Source organism: Mustela nivalis (assembly GCF_964662115.1).
Source record: "Mustela nivalis genome assembly, chromosome: 1".
Lineage (NCBI taxonomy): Eukaryota > Metazoa > Chordata > Mammalia > Carnivora > Mustelidae > Mustela > Mustela nivalis.
In genome coordinates, this window is record NC_139020.1 from 212319184 (window position 1) to 212345499 (window position 26316).

The 26316-nt window shown below is 59.8% G+C and overlaps 4 protein-coding genes across 32 annotated transcripts in view; 2 read left to right on the top strand and 2 right to left on the bottom strand.

Annotated features, from left to right (window-relative positions):
- RANBP3 (RAN binding protein 3) overlaps nt 1-1376 on the top strand; it is a 54544-nt gene extending 53168 nt beyond the window's left edge. For all 28 annotated transcript variants that reach the window (XM_082734378.1, XM_082734376.1, XM_082734355.1 and 25 more), the window contains one exon: nt 38-1376. In XM_082734378.1, the coding sequence (XP_082590504.1) occupies nt 38-81 (44 nt within the window). In that variant the 3' untranslated portion in view covers nt 82-1376. The remainder of the gene's footprint in view (nt 1-37) is intronic.
- On the bottom strand, nt 1303-6133 carry CAPS (calcyphosine). 2 transcript variants are annotated; one of them, XM_082734505.1, is made up of 4 exons: nt 2559-6133; nt 2307-2484; nt 1962-2168; nt 1303-1889 (listed from the first exon to the last, which is right to left on the bottom strand). In XM_082734505.1, the coding sequence occupies exons 1-4, from the start codon at nt 2639-2641 to the stop codon at nt 1788-1790; spliced, it is 570 nt and encodes a 189-aa protein (XP_082590631.1). In that variant the 5' UTR covers nt 2642-6133; the 3' UTR covers nt 1303-1787. The 2 variants fall into 2 exon arrangements, with proteins under 2 accessions (XP_082590631.1, XP_082590630.1); XM_082734504.1 differs by having other exon boundaries at nt 1747-2168; nt 2559-2834.
- Nucleotides 4291-7825, bottom strand: VMAC (vimentin type intermediate filament associated coiled-coil protein). Its single transcript, XM_082734529.1, has 2 exons — nt 7592-7825; nt 4291-6215 (listed from the first exon to the last, which is right to left on the bottom strand). Exons 1-2 carry the CDS (start codon nt 7780-7782, stop codon nt 5897-5899), a joined length of 510 nt encoding a protein of 169 aa, XP_082590655.1. The 5' UTR covers nt 7783-7825; the 3' UTR covers nt 4291-5896.
- Nucleotides 7826-8610: 785 nt separating this feature from the next.
- On the top strand, nt 8611-14272 carry NDUFA11 (NADH:ubiquinone oxidoreductase subunit A11). The gene is made up of 4 exons (XM_082734542.1): nt 8611-9043; nt 12456-12548; nt 12641-12763; nt 14092-14272. The coding sequence occupies exons 1-4, from the start codon at nt 8947-8949 to the stop codon at nt 14202-14204; spliced, it is 426 nt and encodes a 141-aa protein (XP_082590668.1). The 5' UTR covers nt 8611-8946; the 3' UTR covers nt 14205-14272.
- Nucleotides 14273-26316: the final 12044 nt, after the last annotated feature.

Sequence of the window (26316 nt, forward strand, 5' to 3'; positions counted from 1 at the left end):
GCAGGGACCTGACGTTGAGGCCGCTGCTTCCCAACAGGTGCCGGCGAGGAAGGGGAGGGGCAGACGGCCGGAAGCACATAGCGCCGGGAGCCGGCTGCCCGCGAGCCTGCTGCTTTGTCCGTCTGTCTGCCCACCCGCCTGCCCCACCCCGCCGGCAGTGTGGAGGCGCGGGGCTCGGGAACCACACTCCCCGCTGGGTTGGCCACAGTTCGGATCCGCATGTCCCGTTCAGAAGCAGACTCGGGAACTGCCTGAATGTGGTTTGGGACACGAGACCTCATCATATTGATGAGCAAAACGAAAAAGAACATTTCTTCCCTCCCCCTCCTTTGAATTGAAATGGCACATTAAGACTTGTCACGGCTTCTCACTGGGACTGGGACGCCTTGTTTCTTCCCGCCTCCCTCGTGTCCCCGGCCTCTCTGCCGCCGTCGCCCGCCCAGGCCACCGGGTCTGTCCACACGAGTATAAACACTGGGCCTGCTGGACGCTCTGTTAACTACCGTATCCAGTTTCCCACACTCTGATCCGGGGCTTGTATTTTTAGATCTTTTTCCCCCAAGGCTTTGTGTTTGGTTTCTGAGGTTAAGACTCTCCTGTGCATTGAGCGGGCGCAGCTCCATCCTGGGCCGCATCCTCCTCCCGCCTAGGCTCCTGGCCTCTGTGCTGAGGTGGGGTCAGGCCCCGACTTGTTCCCCACCCAGGCTTGCTCCAGGGCTGGTCATGGGGTATTGAGGGGTTGGGCCTCAGACTGCAGAGAGCTTATCTAAAAACAGGGTCACTGGACCTGGGAGGGTCCGTACCCACCCCCCTGCCTTTCCCTGTCATGTCGGTCACCCACCATCTGGCGCCCAGGCACAGACCTTCTTGCTGCTGGCTATTCCTTGCCCAGCCCTGGACGACGTCACTGCCCCTGAAACCATCCAGGACCAGGGGCAGAGGAGGGAACTTAGCAGGGCCTTTGGGGGGGGCAGGGGGCTGGTTCCAGGCGACCGGCCATCTCCCATACTCGCAGCACACACAGGAGCGTGGCCAAGAGCCGGCCAGCCCTCACCCACCTGGGGCGGCCTGTGAAGAAGGGCCCCGTGCACAGGGCTCCGAGGATGTTCTGAGGACAGTGCCCAGCCCCACCGTCGGGGGAGCGGAAGGCTTTGTCTCCACAGCTGCGCCGCCCACGCCTCGGCTTGGTTGTGTGCAGCCTGGGCCCCGGGAAGACACCAAAGGCCCTCCCAACAGACCCAGTCACACTTCTCTGCTTTAAGCCTTAGCCAACTAGTGACAAGTAAAACCAGATAATGCCCATGTGTTTTGGAACATTTATGTAAGATTGTCATATGAAATGTATTTGGGAACTACATTAAAACTTTTAACTAAAACCCTGGCCTCCTGCATGCCCCAGGGGCCTCAGGAAGCCGGATAGCCCGGCCAGGAACAGCGTTCACCTCTCAGAGCCGCCTGGCCTGTCTGCAGGCCCCAAGCCCCTGCCCCACACCCCACACCCCAACTCTGGGCAGGTGACTAAACTTGGCTGCTTTCCAAGACTGGCCGGCTCCACGCTGAGCTTTGCTTCACAGAAAGGCTGTTTGCTTCCCTGCCCAGGGGCGGGCTGGCTCAGGGTGGGGGTGGGGGGGGCAGGCAGCTACAGCTTGCTCTGTGAGGCCCAAGGTCTGCATAGCCTGGACGGAGACGGCCTTGCTCCCTGGGGTCCTAAGACCCCAGGGGGCCAGGGTGGGGGCCTATGCTCTGGGGTGGTGGCGGGGGGGCGGTGCTGAGCAAGTGTACCCGGCTCACAGCTGCCAGGCACTGGTCATCATGGCCACAAACTCCTCATCTGTGTCCATGGAGGTGCTTATGCCGCTGTAGTAGTCCTGGAATTCAGCCAGCGTGACCTGGGGACAGACAGGCTGTAAGCAGAGACCAGAGACCTGGGCGGAGGGTGGGGGCTGTATGTGGGCACCCACCTGCCCGTCCTTCTCGGAGGAGTCGAAGTTGTCCAGGAAGCGGCGGAGCGCCTCCTCCTCGGTCCACTCCCCACTTCGCACCTTGGGGTGGGCGCGGCCACTGTACACTCCCCGGAGGTCGTCCACGGTCACCACGCCATCCCCGCTGCGGTCCAGCTTGGCAAAGGCAGCTGCAATGACCGCCTCCCGAGCTGGGGACATGGGGGGCTGGAAAGGAGCAGGGAGTGATGGGGGGGGTCTGGTGCACCCCAGTCTGGGGCTCCCGGGCACCCAAGGTCAGCACAGACATCGGCGAGCCCGCCGAAGCACCCCCCGCGCCTCCGGCCGCAGGGCGAAGGGCCTCACCCGCAGTGCCCTCAGGAACTCCTCCAGGTCGAGCGCCCCGCTGCCATCACGGTCCCAGCGCCTGCACACGCCCTCTGCTTCGGCCGCGTCCAGCACCAGCCCCAGCTCAGCCAGGCCCCGCTGGAGTTCGCCCGAGTCCAGGGTCCGGCTCCTGTCCCGGTCCAGGCGGCGGAAAAACCTGAGGGGTATGGGGCGCAGTTAAAAAGTGGTCCCTGGGGCTAGGGATTAAGAAGGTTTAAGGGGACAGCTCACCTGGCCAGGCCCTGGATGCCCAAGGCCCCTCGGGAGAGGCACTGTGCCCGGAGCTTCTCCACGGTGGCGTCCACAGCATCCATGGCGGGTCGGGCGCTGGGCAACTGGCCCGGGGGAGTTCGAGGAAGGACTCCCACTCGGCTGACCAGGCTCTGGTCCGGTGCCAGGAGCCTGCCTTGTCCACCTGCCTGCTCACCTGGCCAGCAACTGTCCTGCAGTCCAGACAGCCACTCCTCTGGCTCCTGCCTGTTCTATCCAGCGTTGGCAGCGCGTCCTGCCTGGCAGGCCTGTTGCTAAGGGATGGTGGCTCAGGAGACTGGGAGGGGCCCCAGCTGTAACCCTCACTGTGCCAGTGCCTCACAGCTCCAGACACAGCCCAGGGCGGGGCAGGGGGGCGCAGAGTGGCAGGGCCAAGAGGGACAGGACAGTGCTCTTTTTGGCACCACCACCCACACTCTGCCCTGGTCACTTCCAGCCTTGCAGTGTCCAGGTCTGGGACAGAGCCAGACCCAGAGAGGCAGTGGGGGTGGTCCCACTTCCTGGCCACAAGAAGGAGGGATGGGCCACAGCCCTCCAGTGACCACAGTGTCCCAGACAGAGGCAAGGCCATGCCGAGGAGGCTCAAGACCCAATTCCTGTGTGACCTGGAGCAGAACCCCTCTCCTCTCTGGGCTCTACTGGTCCCCTGCCCCTTTTCACAGCCAAAGCTGCCAAGGGATCCAAGTTCAGAAGGCCTTGAGGCGGCCCAGGCCCCTGTCCTGGTGCTCAGACCGATGTGGCCGAGCCAGGACACAGCGGTCTTACAGGTTGTACTAGCGTTCAGTCAGACAAAGCAGTTCCCGGTAGTTATTCCAGAGCCAGTATGGGGTTTCTGTCGACGTGAGTCTTTTGGTGGTCGGTTTTTTCAGTTCTCCAACATCACTTGGTGGTCTTGCTCCTAACAAGATGGGGGAGCCGGGGCATTGCGGTTCCAGATGAAAAAGTGGCCCCGGCCCCCCATGGCATCCAAGAAGCACCGAGGCCACCATCACAGAAGGCCTCCGATTGAGACGCCAACTGAGCGTCCCCCCGACTGGCAAGATTGAAAATGACACTGGATTTCCAGGAAGTAAGTAAAGCATGTTCCCCATTTGGGGACCCATCTGCCGCAGAGACCCAGAGGTCATCAGAGGCTTTTCAAAGCCTGGACTCGGACAGGGCACAATGGTGGTGTTGAAGCTGCTGCTGCTGTCAGAAACCAGGCCACGGGTCGCACGCAGCCCGGCACTGTGGGTCAGGCCACAGCTGATGTGACACTGTCTGCATTATGCGAAACTGCAGTGACATTCTGGGGGCTTGCTGCAGTCCATAACTCTTCAAGTGGGCAGAGAAATACTCCATTGTGTTTTTCATGAGGGTTATAAAAATCACACTTTTTTTTTCCCCATAGAAAAATGTAAAATAACACCGCAGTTACTGTAACTCTGCTTTCGCATCTCCTCGTTTGAAGAGAACCAGATTGTCAACAGTAGCCACTCCGGAAACTGGAAGTGGCCCAGGCCCTCCCGACCCCGAGGCCAGCTGACTTCACCACCCTGAGCCTCACTTTCCATAGCTGTAGGATGGGGAAGCGTGGGCTGCAAAGATTAGACACGAGTGCCCGTGACTATAACTTGTGTCCCCCAGCCCAGCAGGACCCCACCCGGGGCCACCTCTCCAGCCCCCACACAGGAAGAAAGGCGGAAGGACCAAGGCAAGGAAATCGTCCAATTTATTCTTAAACTCAGGCAGGCCTCAGCCCGCCTTCCCCTTGTACAAGCAGCACCCCTTACTGACCCAGAGAAAATGGGGCCATTGTTACTGCACTGAGGGGTCAGTATTAGACACCAGGCAGGCCGGCACCATCCTGAGGGCTGGGGACAGACACCAACCTTTCCAGGCCAAAACGGGCCCTGCCCCTCGGTGGTTCCTGGTGGGACGGTTCCCTGAGTAAGGAGGCAAGAAGACATGGGACCCGGCTGCGCAGAGAAAGGCACGGGGGCTCCCTGGTTTGGTTGGGGGGGGGGGGGGAAGGCACCCTGAACGTCTCTGGCCGAGAAGAGCAGCATAGAAATAAGGAGTTTAAAAATAGATTCTCCAGGGAATATCAAAAGGAGCGAGCTGTTTGCTAGAAAAGCCGAACTGGCTGGGGCCGCATCAGATGTGCTGGGGGCCCCTGGCTCCCTTCAGGGCCCACAAACCCCATCCTGTTCCTACTGAGGTCCCAGGTCCCAGGGTGCCCCTGGCGCTGGTGATAAAGAATAAAGAACAAGAGGGCTGCCCTCAGGCAGCTTACACTCTGGTGCCAAGACATCCCCTGAGGAAAACCATGGGTAACAGCAGGGGTAGGCAGGGAAGGCCCCCACCACCCCCCACATCACCACACGGAGATCACCATAGCAAAGGTCTGAGTGACAAGGAATGGGTCATGTGACATCTGGGGGAAGAGCGTCCCAAGCAGAGGGAACAGCCAGCGGAAAGGGATGCCTGAGCTCTCCCTGGGGCAGCACCCCAACCCGGCCGCCAGCATGTCAGCATGTCTCACCCCCCCCACACACCCCGCTCTCTTCTGGGTTAAAGGTTGACAGGCAGGCAGGCTTAGGGGAAAGAATCTAGGATTAAAAGTTCATCTTCATATAACCAGTGCAAACCGGCACAAGCCTTGAGGTTCCCAATTCTTGTCTGGGATGAAGAATAAGAAAGCTTTAGCCTGGGGTGAGGGATGCTTCAGAAGGAACAAAAATCAGGGCAGGGGGGAAAGGGGGAGAAAACGATGCCATCTGCCTGCACAGGCGAGGGATCTCAAACTCAGATGCTTCAGGGGCCAGACATGCAGCCCTAAGAGAGATGAGGCAGCCAGGTGGGCCTCACACTTTGGCTAAAGGGGGTACCCTGAGCTCAGATCCAAGCAGGCATGGCCAAGACTGAAGCCAGAAATCCAGATTTTTGTGAAACGTTGCCAATTTTTTCAACAAGTTGATTGATGTAAAGTTTTGTTTAAAAAGGGGGCGGGGGGGCATGGCTGGCTCAGTTGGTAGAACATGCGACTCTTTATCTCAGGGTTGTAAGTTCAAACCCTACATTGGGTGTAGCTACAGGTTACTTAAAAATAAAATCTTAAAAGAAAGAAAAATCTCTCTGGACTAAATATATCTTTGGGCCTCGGGCTGCCTGTTTGAAATCTATGACTTTTTAGCAGGTTTTGATGCTTGCAAAGGATTATGGCTCTGTCACAGGACCCCCTCTGGGACACTGGTGACCCCCAAGGACACCCACAGCAGTGGAACTCTGTCTCCATTGTGTAATCTGTGCTCCGGGGCTCACACCGTGGTCCCAAACACTGCAGGCTGCAGGCGGTCCCTGTCCTCCTCTTCCCCAGTGCTGTTGGCAAGGCGTGGACTGGGCCCACCAGGGAGTGGGTGGCTGGGGTCTCTGGTTGGCAGGGGCCCCAGGCGTTCAGCCTCCGCCAGGGCAGCCAGCAGCCCGGCCAGGGGTGGCCGGCGACGGCAGATGTCCTGCAGCAGCTCCGCCCGGGGCTGCAGCTGCCCAATGAGCTCATCCCTCTGGCGTACAGCAGCCTGCAGGCTGTGGACAGTGGCTTCGGAGGTCAGCAGCTGCTCCTGGAGAGCCGCAATCTCACTGGCAGAAGGCAAGACAGGGCAGTTACGGTACTGAGGGGACCAGAGATTCTCCTCCTCCCTGCCCCTGACTACCCGGGGCTCCCCATCAGGATAAAGGCCATGCTGCTCACCACTGCTTCAAGACCCCCTTGTTACCGATTGAATGTGTTCCCTCAAAATTCTTATGTTGAATCCCTAGCCACACCCCGCCATGTGATGTATCTGGAGATGGAGTGTTTGGGATGCGCTCATGAGAGTGGGGCCCTCATAGAATTAGCGCCCTTCTAAGAAGGTACACCAGAGAGTTTGCTCTCTGGCCTTGTGAGCACACAGCAAGAAGATAACATCTGCAAGCCAGGAACTGAATCTGTCCGGGGCACTTCCCAGCCTCCAGAACCGTGAGCAGAAATCTTCAGTCGTTTAAGCCCCCCAGCCTGTGGCATTCTGTAACAGCAGCCAAAACAAACTAAAACCCTCTGATTGCTCCCCTGCGATTCCCTTTTTCCCTACATCTTTTCCTAGTTGTTGTTCAGCTTAGATGGCTCCTCTTTTTTTTTTTTTTTTTAAAGATTATTTATTTATTTATTTGACAGAGATCACAAGTAGGCAGAGAGGCAAGTGGAGGGGGGGGGGCGGGGGCGAGGAGCAGGCTCTCGCCAAGCAGAGAGCCTGACAGCAGGCTCAATACCAGGACCCTGGGATCATGACCCTAGGGGAAGGCAGAGGCTTAACCCTCTGAGCCACCCAGGCGCCCCTAGACAGCTCCTCTTACAGGAAGCCTTCCATCTAGGCCCGCTCAGAATCCTATGTGCCTTTCCATCACAACCCCAACCATCCAATGTTGTAACTGCCTAGTGATGCGTCTGCCTAAGGGCTGAGCTACGTAGGTCTCACTTGTGTGCTCTAGCGCCCAGCACAGTGCCTCACACAGTAGGTACGCAGTAAAGATGGATGAATTAATCCAACCAGCTTCGTTCCCACCGGGCCCCTGACCTCCCTCCTTCCTGAGCACTTGTCTCATCCCTTTGAATCCTCAGCGCCTCTTCAAAACCAGAGGGGTTCTTCAAAAACGGCTGGTATGAGCCCATCCCCCTCTGCTCCACAACCTGCCATAGATCCCAGTGCCTAGGAGGTCGGTGACCCCTGCGCCACTCGGAAAAAGCAGATTTTGCATTGTGGAAAAGTGGGCTCTAAGTTAGAAATCTGCACTTGTGTGATACCTCTTAACTTTACGTGCCAGTGACTAATTCGAGTATTTTGGTGTTTTTTCCCATCCCACCGGTAGTCCAGCCCGCACGGGACTGCACACGGTTCCCGCGCCTCTCCTCCCCGTCCAGTCTCGGCTCCGCCTCCGCCCACCTCAGAGAAGTCCACCTGGCCCGCCCCGGGCCTCACCAGTCCTTGGCGCGGCCCAGCTCGTCCAGGGCAGCGCGCAGCTGCTGGTCGTGGCGGGCCAGGCGCTCGGCCTGGGCGCGCACTGTGCGCTCCGCCGCGTCCAGCCGCGCCTCCAACTCCGCGACGCGCCGGTGCACAGCCGCCAGGTGTGCGTTCGCCTCGCGGATCTGCAGCGGCGGCGGCGCCGACATGGCCCCGGCGCGCTCCCCGGCGGCCCGGAACCGGGCCAGGCCACGCCCCGGGGCCACGCCCCCCCGGGTCACGCCCCCCAGAAGCCTGCTCAGTACCTCGGAGCGATTGGCCGCGACACGATGGGTCGCGCCCTCCTCAAACCCAAACACCCGCACTGGTCCCGGCACCTCGAGACCCCGCCCCTGAACCCCGCCTAACTCCAAGATTGGCCAAGGTCCTGACAGCCCACGCCCCCAGGGGGGCCGGTGTCCTCGGCGGCGCGCCCCGTTCAGGCTCCTGCAACGGGACTGGTCCCTCCTTCGAGACAGGCCCCGCCCCACTGAGAAGCCAACACCAGCATTGGTCTGGGTCCCACGGGCCGGGAAGCCTGACCACGCCCCAGAATTCACCTCTCTCAGATCCACCCCAACGGCCACGGCCACGCCCCTTAAGCAAATATACAGCTCTGGATTGGCCAAGTCCCTTTCGGGGCGTGTCTCCGGTTCTGGCCTTGCCCCCAAGTCTATCGCGGAGATCCTCTGGCCCAGGGCTTGGACAAGCCAGCCACTAAACTGGTGTCCCGCTAAAACCCTAGCCCTGAGATCGGTACCTTTGCCCGCCCCCGAACCTGGCCACGCCCCAAAATAGTCCCACGCGGTTCAGAGCCCGGCTTGGGGACCGACAGGGTGTGACCACGCCCCCACGCAGATTCTGGCGCTGGGAGTGGTCACATTTGCGCTGTGCCCCGCCCCAGCGCTACATCTTGCTCCTATCAAGTGGAGCCCCGCCCCGCAGCCGAACTGCGCTTGGAGATAGGCCTAGTACCGGTCATAGCCCGCCCCTGGATTAGGCCCCACCTCCGGGAGTCGACCTTTCCTAACCTAGGACCTTCTGAGTTGGAACTACCGAGCTCTGCCTTCACCGAATCTGGCTGACCTCAGTTTCTCCTTGATGAAGTTGGCTGAGGATGCACGCGTGCTTCCTTGTCGCCAGTCCCGACTCGGCGCGTGCGCGCCGCCGTGTCTGTGTCCGCGGCGTTCAATAAAGTTGCACGCTTGTTGTCGACCCCTGCGCCCGAGAGGTTGCGCGCGCCGCCCAGGAAGTCTCGCGAGAACGAGCGGCGGCTGCCCTTGTGCGTGGGGAGCCGGCGGGCTTGTGTGGTGAGGGGTCGGGGGTTCGCAGTTATGGCGCGGACGCTTCTTCAGCGATACCTGGACATCCCCGATGGCACCGAGTGCCACCGCAAGACCTACGCCAGCACCACAATCAGTGGTGCCGCTGGTGAGCGCCGGCCAGGCCCCGAGGGCAGAGGATGCAGGGAGGTCATAGAATCGCTGGGGGCGGTCCCAGGGCGTCCCGGGGCGCTGGGGTCTCGCAGGTGGTGGAAGGTTGTCGCCGGGGTGTCTAGGGCGGCCCTGGGTTGCTGGGGAGCTCTTGTACGAGATAGACTCTGTGGGGGTGTTGGACTAATTCAGAGGGCGCAGGGAGGCCACGGGGTCACTGGGAGCTGTCGGAGGGGGTGGCAGGAGCGCTGGGTATCTCACGGGGTGACACGTGGTCGTCGTGGGGGTGTCTGAGGCGGCCCTGAGGAACTCTTGTGTGAAGGAGGTCCGGCAGGGTTGGAGGACACCGGGAAGTGGTACGTGTGACAGGCTGGCCACTGGGATCGTCAGAAGCGGTTGCGGGGGGTGGGGGCTGGGATTTGGGGGTTATTGTTGAACCCCCAGGCTCTGGAGAAGTGTTGAGTGGCAGAAGGCCATTCTTGAGGTCAAAGGAGCTGGGGATTCAGGAGAGTTAACGAAGTTGAGGTTATTTGGGAGAATCATGGGTAATTATTGGTGTGTCTCCAGCGGGGGGCGGGGTACAGAAGTTCGAGAACGTTGAGATCAAGTCTTTTTAGGGTTCAGGAGAGTGGGATGGTTAGGGTGATCTGAAGCCTCTACTGAGACCACTAGAAGGGTCGCAGCGGTGCCGAGGAGGTCACAGGTGAAATGGGTCCCGAGCTACTATAAGGGTAGCCTTGGGAGGACAGGAGGGGACTCAGCCCTGGCACTCTCCTGCAGGGGACACCTCGGCGTCTCGCCCCTTCCGGTCTCTCTGAGAAGTAGGAATGACAGTTTTGGCCACCTCCCTATCTCCAGCTCCTGAAACGAGGCCTGGCAGAAGTTGAGTCTCCCCTGGGAGGCATTTGGATTAAGGGTAATCATTGCTCTCCTGTTCTGAGATCAACGATTATCGTGCCCATTTTTCGGAGGTGGAAACTGAAGGCCAGGAAGGTGTGTTAACTACCCCAGGGCCTTTTCGAGACGGTGTGCAAATCCACATCTGCTGATCTGCTCCTGGGGGTGGCTGGGGCAAGGACTGTGCGTGCAGGGTCCCTGTGGAGGGGCCTCGGGAGAGAGGGTGGACGGGGAGTCCCTGGGGATGGCTTACGTGGCATCTGCTTGAGTGGTGAGTTGTCGGGACACTAGAGGTGTGTAGCGGGGTCTCTGGGGGGCCTTTGGAGAGGGTTGCGCGGTGCGGGATTGGACCAGTGCAGGGGGATGTTATTCCAGCACATTCTTCTAGGGAGATGCTGACATTGGGGAATGCCTGGCAGGAGTTTAGGGAGGCTCAGGGTTGTGTCTAAAGGGGAGGTGCCCTGAGGGGCATGGGGGGGCCTTCAGGGAGATTTGGGGAAGTGGGTGGTTTAAGGGATTTTGAACCTGAGAAAGACTAATGTTGGTGTTTGTGAGTCGGAGTGAGCACGTGTGACCACAAATGCGCAGGCCCTGGGGGTGGACTGAAGCCCCAGGAGGCTGTTGGGGGAGACGGAGCACGTTCCAGGAGTGGGGTGCTGCTGAGAATTAGGAGTCCTGGGGGCTTGCTGGAAGGTCTTTGAGGGAGTGTGGGTGGGGACCTTTGACAGAGGTCCGTGCCAGGCAGCTCGGATTTATGGTGGTCACCGGCTCCCGTGAGCCTTTGAGGGTGTCGCTGTGTGTGTGTGTGTGTGTCGCTCACTGCGTCCGCCTGCATTCTCTCTCACTGGCCAGCTCCACTCAGCCTACAGGACTTGACTCCTGGATCCTTCCTTACCTCCCTGCCTCCCCTCAGGCTTCAGTAAGAGAACGCGCTTGTTTCCTGCTCGCTTTCCTGGAGGAAACGGAGCCTGTACCCGCCTTGCAGAGCTCAGCACCCTGGGGGGGCACAGTGACCCTGGATGAATCAAGTGGATGAATGAGTGAAGGCACCCAGTGACTCTTGTAGGTCGATGGGTGCTGGCTGGATGAACGCGAGCACACATTGACTGTGACAAGGGGCGACAGCATGCGGTCCCTGTGGAGGAAGGGAGGGATGGGGAGGACGGGTGGGCCGAGCGTGTTGCGCTGTGTCCGGAGGTCACTTCTGGAGGCTGATAGAGAGCCAGGAGCAGGTGGGGATGGGAAGGGGGCCTTTTGCGGGGTGATGGCGGGCCATGGAAAGGTCAGAGGCAGCAGAGATCACAGTAGAGGCAGTAGAGACCACACCTGTGGCAGGTCACTGTATTGGATGATTGCTAGGAGACAGTTGGGGTGGGGTGGTCTTTGTCCTGCGATAATCGGGGGCTCCCGGGTCATCCACTCCCAGTTCTAGGACTTCGATGGGGATTAGGATAGTGGGGGCACGGTCTGTGCAGCATGGACTGTGAGCTGGCAGACAGGTTGGGACAGGCTGGCCCTGGGAGGTCCCTGTGGTGACTGGGCCATGCTGCAGGTCTGCAGGGAGAGGAGGGCTGTGTTGCTTGCCTGAGCAGGGTCAGCTGGGGCCTGGGGAGCTCTGTTGGGCTGTTTCTGTTGATTTGGAGCCAGCCAGGTGGGCCCTGGTCTGCCCCCCACTGAGGAATTTCTGCCCAGGGCCTTGCCTTGGCCTCACCCCAGACCCACACACCAGCCGGGACCAGTATTTGCTCAGGGTGCCTGAGGACAGAGCCTCGGGCCTCGCCACCCACCTGGCATTCGGCTCCAGGCCCAGCCCCTGCCAGGCCCCTCATGCGTAAGAACCAGTGTCGGGCAGGGAGGCGAGGGCGAGCAGAGATGGAAAAGCTGACCAGAGTGTCGAGGCTAGGTGGGCGGGAGCGGCTGCCAAGCCAGCCAGGTGTGAGGGATGGGCCCAGGCCCGAGCTGCCAGCAGGGAGGGGGCCCAAGGGTGATGAGCAGCAGGCCTTGGCAGCCCCAGGAGCCCTGGGCCCCATGGGAGAATGCAGCCTTGGCCGGGAGTGGGGAGCAGGATCCGGACGCCAAGCCCAGTGGGGCACAGCCGTGGTGTCTGTGCTGCCACTTGAGGCTGGAGAGCAGCCCGTCCTCTTGGCCCCCGGGCCTGTTCTCCTGTCTGCTGCAGGCTGGACCCGTGCACTGTGGAGGGCAAAGGGCCCTGGCCTAGGTCAGGCCTTGAGGAGGGAGGCTGGGGCCTGAAGGTGGGGGTGGGAGCCCAGGGCTTGGAGCAGTAGATGGGGTTGGAATCCCACCTTGGCTGCCCATTGTGGGACCCTGGGTAAACCTCAGAACAGCCCCTTCCTGGGTGAAGGGATGGTGCTAGGAGCTTCCTTCCGAGCACCTGGGGATAGAGAGAGAAAGGGTTCCTCTGACAGTGGAGGGGCCTGCCCCCAGCCAGGGACACTACTGGTCTCAGCGCCCAGGCCCTGGTCCAACACACCGTCCCCTCTCTGGTTCCACAGGCCTGATCGTCTCTGCCTACAGTGTCATACTCCAGCCCCCGGATACCTTCCTGGAGGGGGTGGCGAGGACAGGGCGCTACACATTTACTGCAGGTGAGCAGGCCTTGGCTGCTCCTTAGGGGCCCTCGTGGCACTGGCCCCAGGGCCCTGACTCAGCGCTCACCCCCCTACCCGCACCCCAACAGCCGCCATCGGAGCCATATTTGGCCTTACCTCCTGCCTCAGCGCCCAGGTCCGTGAGAAGCCCGACGACCCCCTGAACTACTTCATTGGAGGCTGTGCCGGAGGCCTGACCCTGGGAGCACGCAGTGAGTGAGCCCCCCACCCCGACCTCCACTGACCACAACCCCCCGTTCTGTCCCAGACCAGGAACCAGGCGGGGGGCCTAGGTGTGTGGGACGCGCACCCTGCAGAGGAGGGGGCAGTCCCGGTGAAACCTTCCCGTGACTTTGAACCTCTGTCACCAGCCAGTTCAGTAATACTAAGAGCTGCCTTGCTTAAGCACCTGCTGCTTATCTACCTCACCAAGTCCCTACAGCTCCCTGTGGCTCCCGGTGCCGTTCAGCCTGACTCCCAGGGGGCAGCATGACCTGCCCTGTCCCCTCTGCCCTCCCCTCCTCCCTGTCTCCCCCTTGCTTGCTCTGTACAAGCCACCCAAGCTGCCTTGCTCTTCCTCCAAGCCAGGCCCAGTCCTGCCCATGGGCCTTTGCATGTGATATGCCCACTTCCTGGAGTGCTGTTCCCCCAGATGTCCGCACAGCTCCCTCTTTCACTGTCCAGACCCCCTGTGTGTGATCTGGGACCCCCACTGACCTCATTCCATGTCGCCCTCCCCTGCTGCCCCTTGTCAGAGAACACTAGCGACTGCCTGGCTCTGCCCCTGCCCCACAAGCGTGGAGACTGTGCATGGTCCTTGTCCCACAGCACCCAGAACCCTGCCTGACCAAACATAGCCCCGTGGGGGAGCTACACCCCGTGCCCACCTAGAAAGGCGCGGACTAACTCAGGGGCCTTGGGTGGCCTGAGGTCACATGGGAACCAGCAGAGCATTCCTCCCTAGTGGGAGGCAGGCCAGGAACCCAACACCAGCCTTGCACACCGGAGCCACTGGGAACCCAGAGCAGACACCGCTCACTCTACCTCCCACAGCCTCAGGCCTAGCAACTGCTGTGGCCCACCAGCCGGCCAGTGCCTGGTGGAAGGTTCTAGTCAGGCAGGAGGGAGGTCTGCACATCCCAGGGTTTGACATACACCCCATCCTGCCCAGAGGGTGAGCCCTGCCCTCAGCAGGCTGGCCTCTCTGCCCAGCGACAGCCCTCGGGCAAGCAGGGGCCCCTGTGCTCTCGCTCTCACAGTCCACAGAGCAAACAGGGCCTGGCGCCTGCAGCCAGGGCACCAGCTCAGACTCGACCGAGCGCAGCTGCCCCCTTCCCCACACCCAGACCTAGGTTCCCGCTTCCCTCCTGCCTCGGTTGCCGGGTTTCCACACTCCTCTTCAGCCGAGGGTCACCGGACTTAGTCCTCGAGGAGCCCACAGCCCCGTCCCCTACATCTCGAGGGAAGGGCGTGCCCTGGGGCTCCTGGGTGGCCGTGGGGGAGCCCCTCGCACGCCTGACGCTGCCCTCCCGACTGACAGCTCACAGCTACGGGGTCGGAGCCGCCGCCTGCGCGTACATGGGCATGACGGCCGCGCTGTTCAAGATGGGCCAGCTGGAGGGCTGGAAGCTCGTCGCGGCGCCCAAGGTGTAGTCCCGCCGCCTCCTGGGTCTGCGGGCAGGTTCCGAAGCAAAGAGAAATAAATTCTGTGTATACTTGTTCGTGTGCGTCTCCCTCCCCCCCTCTCCGGCACTCTGGGGTGAAGCCCCGTCCCCGGCGGGCTAGCTGACCGTGACATGCTAGCAGCAGCCCGGCAGGGGACCGGGACAGAAGGCCTCTGGGTCTATTCCGGCAGGGCCAGCGGCGCCGGCTGGGCCCTGAACACAGGAGCTGTGCAGCCCCGCCCCCCCCCAGCCCTCCCTGTAGCCCCCCTGCAGGTCCCAGGCCATCCCGTCTCTGGGCGCCCCCCCAAAGCCAACAGCATGTGGAAGACACACCCAGGGCCCACGCAGGGCCTGACTCCAAATTCTTGGGCACTGGGGCAGAGCACCCCAGACAGGCGGGCCCAGGAGCCTTGTCCCTATGCGACAGACAGGTGGCTGACAGGCCACCAGGAGCCTCCAAAGCAGGGGCCCGTGGCGGGGACCAGAGAAGCATCCTGATCCTCGCCAGCCGCCTCCTGTCAGGCCCAGTGATTTAGGCAGCCTCGGAATGCTGGCGCGGCCCTGCCCCCGGCGTTCTGCAGAACTGGCTCTGGCCAGGCGCTCTGGCAGCCGGAAAGGAAGGCTTGCTCCAGCGTGTCGCGGCGGGCCATAAATTAGGGCTCTCCGGGCTTTACCCTGGGGAGCCGGGTTGTGCGTGTGCAGGGATGGGGTCCTGGCAGGGTCTGGGCACTGGAGGCGGCAGGAGCCGGGCCCTGATGTCCTTCTCTCACCCCATCCTACCCCCTTGTCCTCCGCAGCCCGCCCTGGGAACGGTGCGGTCGGAAGGTAGACTGGAGGCCTTGCTTTCCTCCGTCCCCGCCGGCTCAGCACTTGGCCGGATGTCGGGCAGCTCGGATCCAGTACATGCGGGTCCCGGGCCCTGCTGGCTGCCCCGCCCCTCCGGGTCTCCCGCCAGGGTGGGCAGCAGCCTGAGCAAGGCTGGGAGGGGAGGTACACACGGCAAGCCCCGAGAGTGCTCCGGGGTCCCAGACCTGCACCGGAGTCCCAGCTTGTGGTCCTGCACTGCCTTTACTCTCAGTGGCTGGTGTGGACAACAGGGTCCCTCCTCAGCAGTGTTCAAGGAAGAGGAAAGCACCCCTTCCCGTGCATTCTGAGCAGGGACGGGTCCTGGGGCTCCCGCACCAGGCAGGCGTGTCCCTGCAGCAGCCGGCAGGGGGCAGAGCCCAGCGATGCGGGGCCCCAGCCCTGGGCGGTGGAGGAGTTGGGCTGTATCCCTGCCCCTCTCCAGGCCAGCGTCCAATCCCTCCCACTCCTCATTCCTCCTGCCCGCCCCAGCAGGCTGAATGGGGACTTCAGTGAGTCGTTTCCATGGACGTGGTGCCGAGGGTAGGGTCTGTGGTCACCAAGGGCCAGAAGAGGGAGACCCGGTCAAGGCCCAGCAAGTCGGTCACTTCTCAGCCAGATCCGCCCAGGCCTCCCCTCCCCATACACCCTTCCTCAGCCCCCGGGCTCCTTTATTTTAGAAATAATGAGCACGAATGGGGGAGGCAGAGAAAAAGAATCTCAAGCAGACTCCACGCTAACCACAGAGTCCGACACGGGGCTTGATCTTACAACCCTGAGATCACAAGTTGAAACCAAGAGTCAGGCACTTACCTGACAGCCACCACCATCCTCAACCCCTGGCTCTTTGTGAAGCCCAAGCCCCAGAGGAAAAACAAAAATTCACACCCTTCCTGCTTCCTAGCCTCAGTTTCCCTTTTAGCTGGCTCAGACCAGGGCTGTGCTCGACACCTACTCAGCCCTCTCTGGGCTGGCCGCCAGTGTTGGAGCAGGCCTGCCAGGCCCCCCAGAATGGGGCAGGAAGGAGTGGCTGCCTGCTGGGCTCCAGGGACCCCTGAGCCCAGACCCCCTTGCCCATAAACATTTATGAGGCTATGAGGAACTGACATCATCCTGCCCCACACACAGACCCGGGGCAGGGAGGCTCTGGTTTATAGTATCCAGTCCCCCGACGCACACATTGCTTGGGACCCCACCTCCTGCCCCAGCAGCCCTGCTTGGGGTAGTAAAGGACCTTTCCTGAGTACAGTGGTCCCCCTGCCCCCATCTTGAGCTTGATGAAGCCATTTCCAGCCCCAAGCAGTAAGGTCTGGAACAAAGGGAGGAACTCAGAAAGGGCCTTCCAGGGCAGGGGACTGGGGAGAGCAGGAGGGCTTCCCGGAGGAGGACGAAGTAGGGAAGGGAGAGTCTGAAGATCTGAAGTTGAGGTCTTGTTAGATGTGCATGAGGGGGAAAGAGGTCCTGGGCAGAAGACAGATCAAAGGCCTGATGTGGGGGTCAGAGCAGAGCCAGGGAGTGAGAAAGGGCCTGCTGTTCACGCTCCCCGAGGCCCCCATCCCTGGAGACACATTGCCTAGTGGACACAAGTCTACAAGGACTGACAGCCCTCCAGGCTCTGCTGCAGGCCTCGGGCTCTCTGTAAACTGAGAAAATGTTGAGCGAGCTAAATCCCACCAAGGAGAAGAGTCGGGGAGCCCGTGCCCAGTGACAGAAGGCTCCGGTGTTACTGGTAGCTCATCTAATCCTCGCCGCAGCTCTAGGAGGGCGCTGCTCTCCTGGTCCTGTTTCACAGACGAGGTCACTGAGGCCCAGCCAGGCGGCTTCATAGGGCCTGGCTGGCGGCAGGCGCGCAGCGTTCATTCTTTGGAGGATATTAGCTGTCACGGACAACAGCCTATCTCTGAAAGACTTCCCAGGCAGTCGCGATTGGAATATAACCAATCCAGTGGGAGAGTCAAGTGATCTCAAAAGTGACACCCCCACAGGTTCCTATAAAAAGTTACGTGGGAGGGGTGCCTGGGGGGGCTCAGTTGGTTAAACACCCGCCTCTTGGTCTTGGCCCAGGTCGTGTGAGTTCAGGCCCCTTGGTCTCCACACTGGGCATGGAGCCTACTTAGTGGGCCGGGGCAGGACACACCAGTCTATGGAAAGGGCGCATGGGGCCTGAAGGGCTCATCCTTTTGTCCTCTAACCCATCTGTGAGTCGGCCTGACTTTAGACCCTGTCCTGGCTCTGCCCACTTCTCCCTCCCCCCATGGCCCCCAAGCAGGACCAGCGTCCATCATCCGCCTGCCACAGCACAGTCTCCTCCAGGCAACGCTCACTCCCACCCCGCAATCTGTCTTCCCTGACACCGCCACCAGAGGGCACCCGTGAGCATCTGGGGTGGATCCTGCCCTACATCCACAGCCCTCCAGGGCTCGGATGTCCCTCAGAGTAAAAGTCCAAGTCCTTCCGGAGGCCCACAGGCCCTGCATGACCTGCCTTTCTCTTCCCTCCCCACCCCTACCCCCTCTCTACTCCTCACTCCCTCTGCTTGCTGTTCCTTTAACACCAGGCCAGTGCTGCTCCCAGGGCCTTTGCACTGGCTGTGTTCGCTGCCTGGAACACTCTTCCCCTACTCACGGAGATGACATGCCACCCAGCCAGCAGCTCCGTACACACCCTTGACCCACCTCTAGGTTTGCCACAGTGTTTAGCAGCTTCTCGATCCCAGGCCATCAACACATGCACCGTCTCACAGACCATGTATCTTGAGGGCTGGGACATGCCCCAGCTATTACACCCTTGGGTCGACAAGCAGCCGAGGACCACAGCCGAGCTCCATAAATCTGTGGCCCAGCCCTGTTTCCCGGGTACCAGCATTCATGACACCCCCACTAGATGATGGCTGTGCTGGGGGGCCTCGGGGAAAGAAACCGTCCATAAACCAAAGCTCAAGTCCAGACTTGGAGCCCACTTGCAGTATTTACTGAGAGCCTAGTGTGCCAGGCATTGTCTCGGGCCTGGGGTCACATCAGTCAACAAAACCAATGACATCTATCTGTCCTTGGCCCTGTGCTGGATGGAGCCTGGTACACCCCCACCCCCACCCCCTGCTAGGAGGCCATGTGGCTGGGTTGGGGGCACAGTGGGGTCCCTGTGAAGTGAGGGGAGGGGCCAAAGTCAGGGCATGTGTTCCCGGGGGGGACACACAAGTCAGGGCGGGGTTTGCTGTCGGGGGTGGGGTGCTGACTGCTGGGAGACCATGAAACCCCATCCAGCTTTCCCTGCAATGCTTCCGGGTTTCACTTCTGAGTGAAAACCTCTCCCTTGTCCCGGCAAAGACCCCTAGAGCAGCACCAGCCCATGTGAACACCCCCAAAACGGCTGCTCTGGTTTGAGCCCCACATGCCTTGGGGCACCAGACAGCTGTGCCCACAGGGTCCTCCTCACAGAGGGGCAGGTGTGGGGGGGGTCTTCTGACTGGGTTCTGATGGGGAGCCTTCGCCCAGCGTCACCACCTCAAAGCCTGAACTCAGATTAGTCCTCACTTCAGGGGTCTGGAAGCGGGGGGGGGGGGGCAGAGTTTTGCCCCCCCCCCCCAAGCTCCTGTCTGGCTTGACATCCAGGGCTCAGAACCCAGCAGAGCCCCCAGTTACGTGGTCACAAGTCACTTCAGGCATCCACAGCCAGAGAGTGACTTTGCCGGTGGGGAAACTGAGGCACAGAACAGTCACCATCGCCAGAACCTCTGGTCGTTCCCCTGCAGTCACCCCTCAGCCTTTTCCTCTGGTCCTCCTTGGATTGGAAGCAGAGAGAGGCCCAGATTGGCCCCCAGCCCCGTATCCTTCCTCAAAGCCAACCAAGCCGCCTGGGAGCTTCACAGAAGGCTGGGTGGTCGGCCCCGGCCCAGCCCAGCCCCCGGCTCACCTCCAGGAGCCCCTCTGGGCTCTGAGCAGTGCCTGACCCAGGGCAGGAAAGATGTGAGCCAGAGCAAGGCTCCGGGGACGGGACAGGCAGGAGGGCTCTCAGCCCACTTGGAGGGGCTGCAGTCAGACCCATGGCCTGGCCTGAAATTCTCCCTCCTTTCTGAAAAACCCATCTACATGCTTTTTGCTTTGCCCTTTTTTTCCCCCCACAGCAGCCTTGGTTGAAATCTATTTTACAGTTTCTTTTTTTTTCAGTCGGTAAAACCGACTCTGACCACAGAATGTACAGTATGCCAAAGGGTGTTCAGAAAAAAAATACCTCTCTCCCCAGCCACCCCCCACCCAGCGCGGTTTCTTGTTTCTCCTTCCAGCAATGTTCCATGCCGAAGCAAACACGTCTGTGTATTTTCTTTTCCTCCTACACAAAGTCTAACACACTGTCCCTGCTGTTTCACGACCTGAGTCTGGTTTCCCGACAACAACACATCTTGGATTTCTTCCTGCCCAGCAAAAGCCCGTGTCTTGCTTTTTAACGGCCGCATAATATTTCGTCCTGTGGCTGCTGTGTCGTCCCCACTGAAGCACCTTTCTCTGTTCTCGAGTTTTTGCTACTAGCAAGAGCCCAGGGGTGAAGAAGGGCCTGTTCTAAATGCCATTTTGCATGTGGGTAAAGACATATCATGCTTCCTGAAGTCTGGCATCAATGCGCTACATTTGTTACAGCTGGTTGTTACAGCTGGTCCTCGCAGATTGATACATTGTTACAAACAAATACATTGTTACAAACCAGCATCCACAGCTGACATGAGGGCTCTCCCTTGCTGGCGCTTGCTAGCGCTGCGCATTCTGTGGGTTTGGAGAGACATCGCATGGCCAATACTCACCTTTGTAGTCTCACTGCCCTAAAACTCTAGGCTCTGCCCCTTCATCCCTCCCCCACCACCACCACCCTGGGAGCCGGGGATCCTTTGACTGTCTTCAGTTTAGCTTTTCCAGAATGTCACAGTTGCAGTCCTACAGCGTGTAGAGCCTTTTCAGACTGGCTTCTTTCACCGGACCATATGCATTTAAGGGTCCTCCATGTCTTTCTCTGGCTTGACGGCTCATTTCTTTTTAGCACTGAATAACATTCCATTGTTCTGGCTGTCCCGCAGTTTATCCGTCACCCGCTGAAGGATGTCTGGGATGCTTCCAAGTTTCGACAGTTAGGGGAAAAGCTGCAATAAACATGCGTGCGCAGGTTTTTGCGTGGACATGAGTTTTCAACTCCTTTGGGTAAATACCAAGGGAGAGCAGTTGCTGGATTGTATGGGAAGAGCGTGTTTACTTTTTATAAGAAACCTCCGGAAATGCCTTCCGGAGCGGCTGGCCCATGTCGCACCCCCACCGCAGGGGACGAGAGCCCTGTTGCTCCACGTCCTCGCTGGTGTCTGTCTGTGTTGTCCGAGCTCTGGATTTTAGCTGTTCCATAGCCGCATATAGCAACGTCTCGCCGTGGCTCTCATTTGTCTAAATGTCCAACCATTTTCTTGAGCCTCCACCTGGGAGCCTAGCATGGGTCCAATATCTTTTTTTTTTTAAGGTTTTATGTATTTATTTGAGAGAGAGAACATGAGCGGGGGTTGGGGGAGGGGCAGAGGGAGAAGCAAACTCCCCACTGACCAGGAACCCCCCTCCCACCCCCGACTCAATCCCAGGACCCTGGGATCATGGCGGGAGCAGAAGGCAGACGCTTAACCGGCTGAGCCACCCAGGCGCCCCTCCAATATCTTTAATACAAAATGATTTCTTTGCAATTCAGCCTAGGAAGGAGGTGGCACTAGTACCCCATTTTAGAGATGGAGGAACCAAAGCTGAGAGGGACGGCTACTTGTGCGGCATCACACAGTAAATGAGGGTAGAGCCAAGGCCTTGTGACTGACTTCAGAGCACTTCTGCCTGCAGTGTCCCATGGCCCCGGGCACTGGGGACATAGCAATGACCAAGGTAGATCCAGTCCAGGGGATCTGGACCCTCCTGAGGCTCACAATCCAGTGGGGGAGACAGACCCGAGCCGGCAGTTACAACTCGGGCTGACCAGGCCTGATGCTGACCAGGACTGTAATGGGGTTGAACCGGCAGAGAGGGACCCGGAGGGATTACCGGGCCCGAGTGTCCAAGGAAGATTCAGTAACTCCCATGGGTAACAGGCTCAGCTGAAGCTGGCATGTGGAGAGCCAGAGGGCCGGGGGGTGGGGTGTGTGCAGGAGTGCCAGAGCAGCCCTGTACCCCCTGACCCAGGGGGAGCTTGCCTGGTGTAGAGCGGAGCTGCAGGGGGGGTAGGTAAAGGCATCCAGAAATGCACAGCCCCCAGTCTCCCGTCTCCACGTGAAAGGAAATGACAGGGTGTGGGTGGGGGTCTGCCTCCCACTCCAGGCTGGCCCCCTGGTGAGCCAGGACCCCCCCCCTCACCCTCACTCCCTCTCTAGCCTCCATTAGTGAGGCCACCTGCTGTGGGGGCCTCCGTCCCAGACCTTCCCTGCCCACACTCTGCCCCAGTGACCACCATTAAACAGGGATAACGAGCTAGAGCAGGCAAGACCTGGAGGGGTGGGACAGAGACCCCCTGGGCCCCCTCCCCATCTTGCTCCCTCACGCCCTCCACTCCAGCCCCTGGGAAACTCATCAGGAGTCACCTTCTGGGGCTTACTCAATCTCACCGTCACCTGCGTGCCCTCCCCCTTCCCAGGAGCCCCCTCCCCGCCCTGTGAGGGTTGTCAGACTAAGCAAACAAAAACACAGATGGCGGGTTAAGTTTGAACTTCAGATAAACAATGAACCACGTTTTAGGGTATGTTAGCATATGTCCCGGCCAGCCTGTGGGACTGATTTATGCTAGAACCTGACCCACTGTTCATCTGAAGTTCAGATTCAGAGGATGCTCTCTGGCAGCCTTTTCTAGCCCTACCTGAATGGGTAGTGGGCCTCAGTTGTCCTTCCTGCGTTGTGGGTGAGTACCTGGATGCTGACAACATTGGCCAGTCAGGGGGACCCTGCCACCCTGGAAATGCTGGGGGACTCCCATCAGGTATGTCCCCAACTTAGATGCTGGACGGGGGGCTCCCGGTGGGGGAGGGGCCCAGGATAGGGGCCCGGGTAGGACAGGAGAGGTTGAGGCCACATCTCTCTGCCAGCTGCAATGATCGGATTTTAATCTGGATGCTGAAATTGGGACTCTCCAAGGCCCCTGGGGGAGAGGAGAGGAGGGGCCCCATGACGCCTCCCCCAAGTACCCACTGCAGGAGGTCTGTTATCTCCTTGACCTTCACACAGCCCCTATGGTGCTGGTGCGGGCACAGTCCCCGCCCCCCAGGTTTGAATCCCAGCTCCTCCCCTTGCAAGTCCTATGACTTTGAATCAAGGGTTCTCGCTGAGCCTCAGTCTCCTCACCTGTAATTTGGGGATACTCACTGCTAATAATAATAATAATAGTACCCAGCTCTCGGGGCTGTTGAGAGGATTAAGCGCATTCATACATTCAAGGAGCTTGTCCTGGCACAAAGTTAGTCCTCACTTAAGTGATGGCCGGTCCTGGCCTCTCTCCGGGCCCCAGAGGGAGGGACTGAGCGGGAATCAGAGGCTAATTTTAGCTCTGATGACACCCCCTGGCCTCCTGCCTTGTCCAAACATCCTCAGCCAAGCGTGAGGTTCAAAGCATCCCCCACCCCAACCTCTGACATCCAAGGAGCCTGTTTATTCATTCCTGTTGGCGAGGCATTCCTTGCCTGCCTGCGCCTGCCATCCCCATGTGCCTGCCCTGTGTCACCCAGGGTCAGGAACATCTCACCTGTAGGCCACTTGGAGACAGCCATGGGCAGGCCAGTCAGGGTCGGGGGGGCAAGGAAGAGGGTGGGCGAGGGTCACTCCTACCCCAAAGTCTCCCCACAAAGTCTTCATTAATCATTTCCTGGGTAAGATTCCAAACTTCTGTTTGGGTTAGCTCACAAATGCTATAGTCGATCCAGCTACCTGCTCATGGAGCAGCGCCTGGGTGCCAGGTCCTACGGGGGACCCAGGCGCAGTCCCACAGGGCTCCCGGCCTAGGGGGAAGGCAATGACAAGCCAGAAAACAGGAGAATTTTCCAGCTGTGCTTAGTACTTTCCATTCATTCATTCACTCATTCACTCATTCATTCATTCAGGGTGTGTTTACTGAGGCCCTCCTGTGTGTCTGGCACTGTTCAGGTCCCGGGGCTCTGTAGGAAACAAAGCAGACCGAGATCCCTCGCGGGGCTGACTTTCTGGTAGGAGAAAAGCAGGAGCGAGTGATGCCAATAATTCAAACACATGGTCTAGTTAAAAGGTAGTGATTGTTGCAGAGAGAAGTAAAGCAGGAGAGGAGTTGGGGAGGGCTGGTGGGGGCCTTTGGAAAGACAGTGATTCAAGAGAGGGATATGGGAGGAAGCCGTGTGACTATCAGGGAGAAAGCTCCAAGCTGCAAGCTGCGGCAACAGCCCATGCAAAGGTCCTGGGGTATGAACTGTGAGGAGGCATGTGGGGAGAGGCAGCAGGACCCCGGGGCTTTTGCCCCTGAGATTGATGACAGCCACGGGAAGGTCTTGAGCAGAGATGTGGCCCGAAATTCCACCATCTGGCTCTACATTTGTTCCCAGGCCAACCCCCAGCGCAGGCACCCTCCAGGTTGAGGGCAGGGACAGGGCCAGGGGCCGCAGCTGGGTCGGGAACCTGAGTGGCTGCAGGTGGATTCCAGCAGTAAATCAGGATTTCCTGGGCAGGCACATTCAGGGAGCCTGGGTAGGGGGAAATGGCTGCTTGCCGGAGCACGCCAGTGGAGACAGGGATGGGGGCAAATTCTGGGCACATCTTCCGCACGTGGCAGCTCCATCTGCTCCCTGCAGGGCCAGGCCCGGTGCCCAGGTCGCTGGCATTCCTGGCCCAGATTTTTGCCAGTGGAGGGACAGGTGTCTTAGATCTCTGGAAAACGTCCTCCAAAAACAAACCAATGAATTCTATGCTTTTCTGTTTCCTTGTCTCAACAGATCTCCGAACCGCTTTCTGTCTTGCAAAACACCTTCACTGGCTTTTCCGATTCTAAAACCACCACACGCCAGCGAGTGCCACAGCACCCTTCCAGGGTGAGAGGAAAAAGGGCCCTTTGTTCCCCAGCCCCCAGTCTTCCCTGGAATTTTCTGTCTCCCGCGCTGGGCAGCGGCGATGCACCGAGACACTGGTGTTTCTTCACACCGAGTTTTGCAACGGCTTTTTTCCACTCGACAATAGAGGGCCCCACAGCTTTTATTTCCAGAAATTGGAAAATGAAGCGTGTCCGGCCCCCGCCCGCGCACCTACCACGGGCTGAAATTTAAGCCACGTGAAGCGGCCGGGCCAAGGTGCCAGGAGCAGGCAGACCCCGACGTGCCAGGGGGCCGAGGTGAAGAAAGGCGCAGGGCGGGCAGCTCAGGGATGCCAGCTTTCTGTCACCTGGCTTCTCCCTCCCTCTCCACACAGCAGCCCCCAGCACCATGACGATGGGCAGGAAGAGGCCAGTTTTTAAAGATAACCCGGGAGGGGAAACTGAGGCCCAGTAAGGGCCAGGGGCCCAGGCCTGAGGGTTTCCACCCCCCTGCCCACAATTCTGCCCAACAGAAACTCTCCAGCATTGCAGGAGGATGAGGGAAACACACCAGTTCACCTGAAGAGGGTGCCAGCGTTGGCTTCCTTCTGCAGAGCAGATGACTGGGACCCCTAGAGGTGACATAACTCACCAAAGGTCACCCAGCTGCCAGAGGTCAAAGTCTATTCTCCGAAGCTCTTGTGGTCAAGAGCTCTGAGGTCAGACCGATGGTTCCAGCCCAGCTCTACCCCTCGGGGGTTGCAGGGTGGATTCTGACTTTAAATGAGGCCTTCTGGAACATTCTAGAACATTCTGGGGTTGGGAGAAATTGCTGCTCTCTGGAGAGAGCAAGAGCCAAGGGAGGCTCAGGGGTATTTTTGGTGGTGTAGGGGATGAATTCCAAACACTCTGTGAGCCTCAGTTTCCCTGTCTGCACAGTGGACACTCGGTAATCCCTGCAATGCCTTTGACTGGGGCCGGGTGAGAGGATGGATGGGGCACGGGTGGGTGAGGGTTTGGGGGGCCTAGCGGGCCTCTGCCAAGCCCGCCAGTAATCCCAGAGCTGAGCCAGCCCCACTGGCCCATCGCTCACCCGCCACCCACATTACGCACCTGGGGCTGCTCTCCTCCCTGGCTGGCTGCAAGCCAGGGGTCCTCGGAGGCCAGGCCAGGGCTGCCTTGCAGGCTGGAGCAGGGCCAGGCCCTGGGGTGGGAGGCATGGATTGGAGCTGAGGGACCCTTTGTCTGTAGGGTCACTGCCTCCGATTGAACTGAGGTGTGAGAGCTGAGTATCTCCCTCGTTCTGGAAGTTTCTCCAAGGCTCAGAAGGGAACCTTCCTTGGCCCCGGCCACCTGGACCAACATCAGGGGATGCTAGAGTGACCCCATCGTGCCCAGGCACCATGCTTACACCCCCGTCACCTTTTCCTGTGCCTCAAATCACACATGTGGTTCATTTCTCACCCATCCCAGGCCAAGGGGGCCCCTGCCTGCCTCCTGAGCCGCCAGACACCCTTGGCTCACAGCCCTGAGGCCCCAGGGGGAAAGAAATTTCCAGCAGGCTGGCAGCTCCTTCAAGCACCCAGCCCCAGGAGCAAGGCACTGGGGAGTCCGATGTAGGCAGAGACCCCGGCTGGGGAAGACAGCCGGCCCTGCTCATCCCACACACGGGTGCCAGCTCAGCCTGAACCCGAAGGAGGGGGGTCCCCCTAGTCTGGGCTCTGGGACCAGCTTCCTTCCAGGGAGGCCTGCCTGGCATTGGCTGCACAAGCCTGGCCCAGAGAGGGTCTGGCAATCTCTCAGGTCACACAGCAAATCCAAGATACGCACCAGCTCCCTCTGGCTTTTGGCAGGAGGGGTACTGTGACCCGCAAAACCTGGACCCCAGGGGGTTGACTTTTGGCCCAGCTGCACATCCTAAGGCCAGTGGGTTCAAATCCCAACACCCCCCACCTCATCCCACTTCCCAGCTGTTTGGAGCAGACCATAAAAAATAGCAAGAGTCTGAAATAAAATTTTAAGCAGAACAGGTGGTTTGAGGCCGTAAAAGGAAATGAAGGGAGGGGCCATGGCCAGAGGCCCCAGGGGCAGGCGCCGCACTGAGAAGGAGGAGAGGCAGGGCAGGGCGGGCCAGGTGCCGGGAGCCGGTGCGAAGGGCCGGAGGAAGGAGTCGGGATAGGCGCCGGGGCTGCCAAGGGCGATCACTGTGCCAGCTGGGGTGGTTGGGATGTGAT

Bases quoted from the DNA above. Each gene is read 5' to 3' on its own strand.
- NDUFA11 (XM_082734542.1), top strand. From the start codon at position 8,947: ATGGCGCGGACGCTTCTTCAGCGATACCTGGACATCCCCGATGGCACC. The intron at 9,044-12,455 runs GTGAGCGCCGGC...CTGGTTCCACAG, and splicing joins CACAATCAGTGGTGCCGCTG to GCCTGATCGTCTCTGCCTAC. The intron at 12,549-12,640 runs GTGAGCAGGCCT...GCACCCCAACAG, and splicing joins GCGCTACACATTTACTGCAG to CCGCCATCGGAGCCATATTT.
- CAPS (XM_082734504.1), bottom strand. From the start codon at position 2,641: ATGGATGCTGTGGACGCCACCGTGGAGAAGCTCCGGGCACAGTGCCTC. The intron at 2,485-2,558 runs GTGAGCTGTCCC...CATACCCCTCAG, and splicing joins GGCATCCAGGGCCTGGCCAG to GTTTTTCCGCCGCCTGGACC. The intron at 2,169-2,306 runs GTGAGGCCCTTC...GCTCCTTTCCAG, and splicing joins AGTTCCTGAGGGCACTGCGG to CCCCCCATGTCCCCAGCTCG.
- VMAC (XM_082734529.1), bottom strand. From the start codon at position 7,782: ATGTCGGCGCCGCCGCCGCTGCAGATCCGCGAGGCGAACGCACACCTG. The intron at 6,216-7,591 runs GTGAGGCCCGGG...GCCTTCTGCCAG, and splicing joins CTGGGCCGCGCCAAGGACTG to TGAGATTGCGGCTCTCCAGG.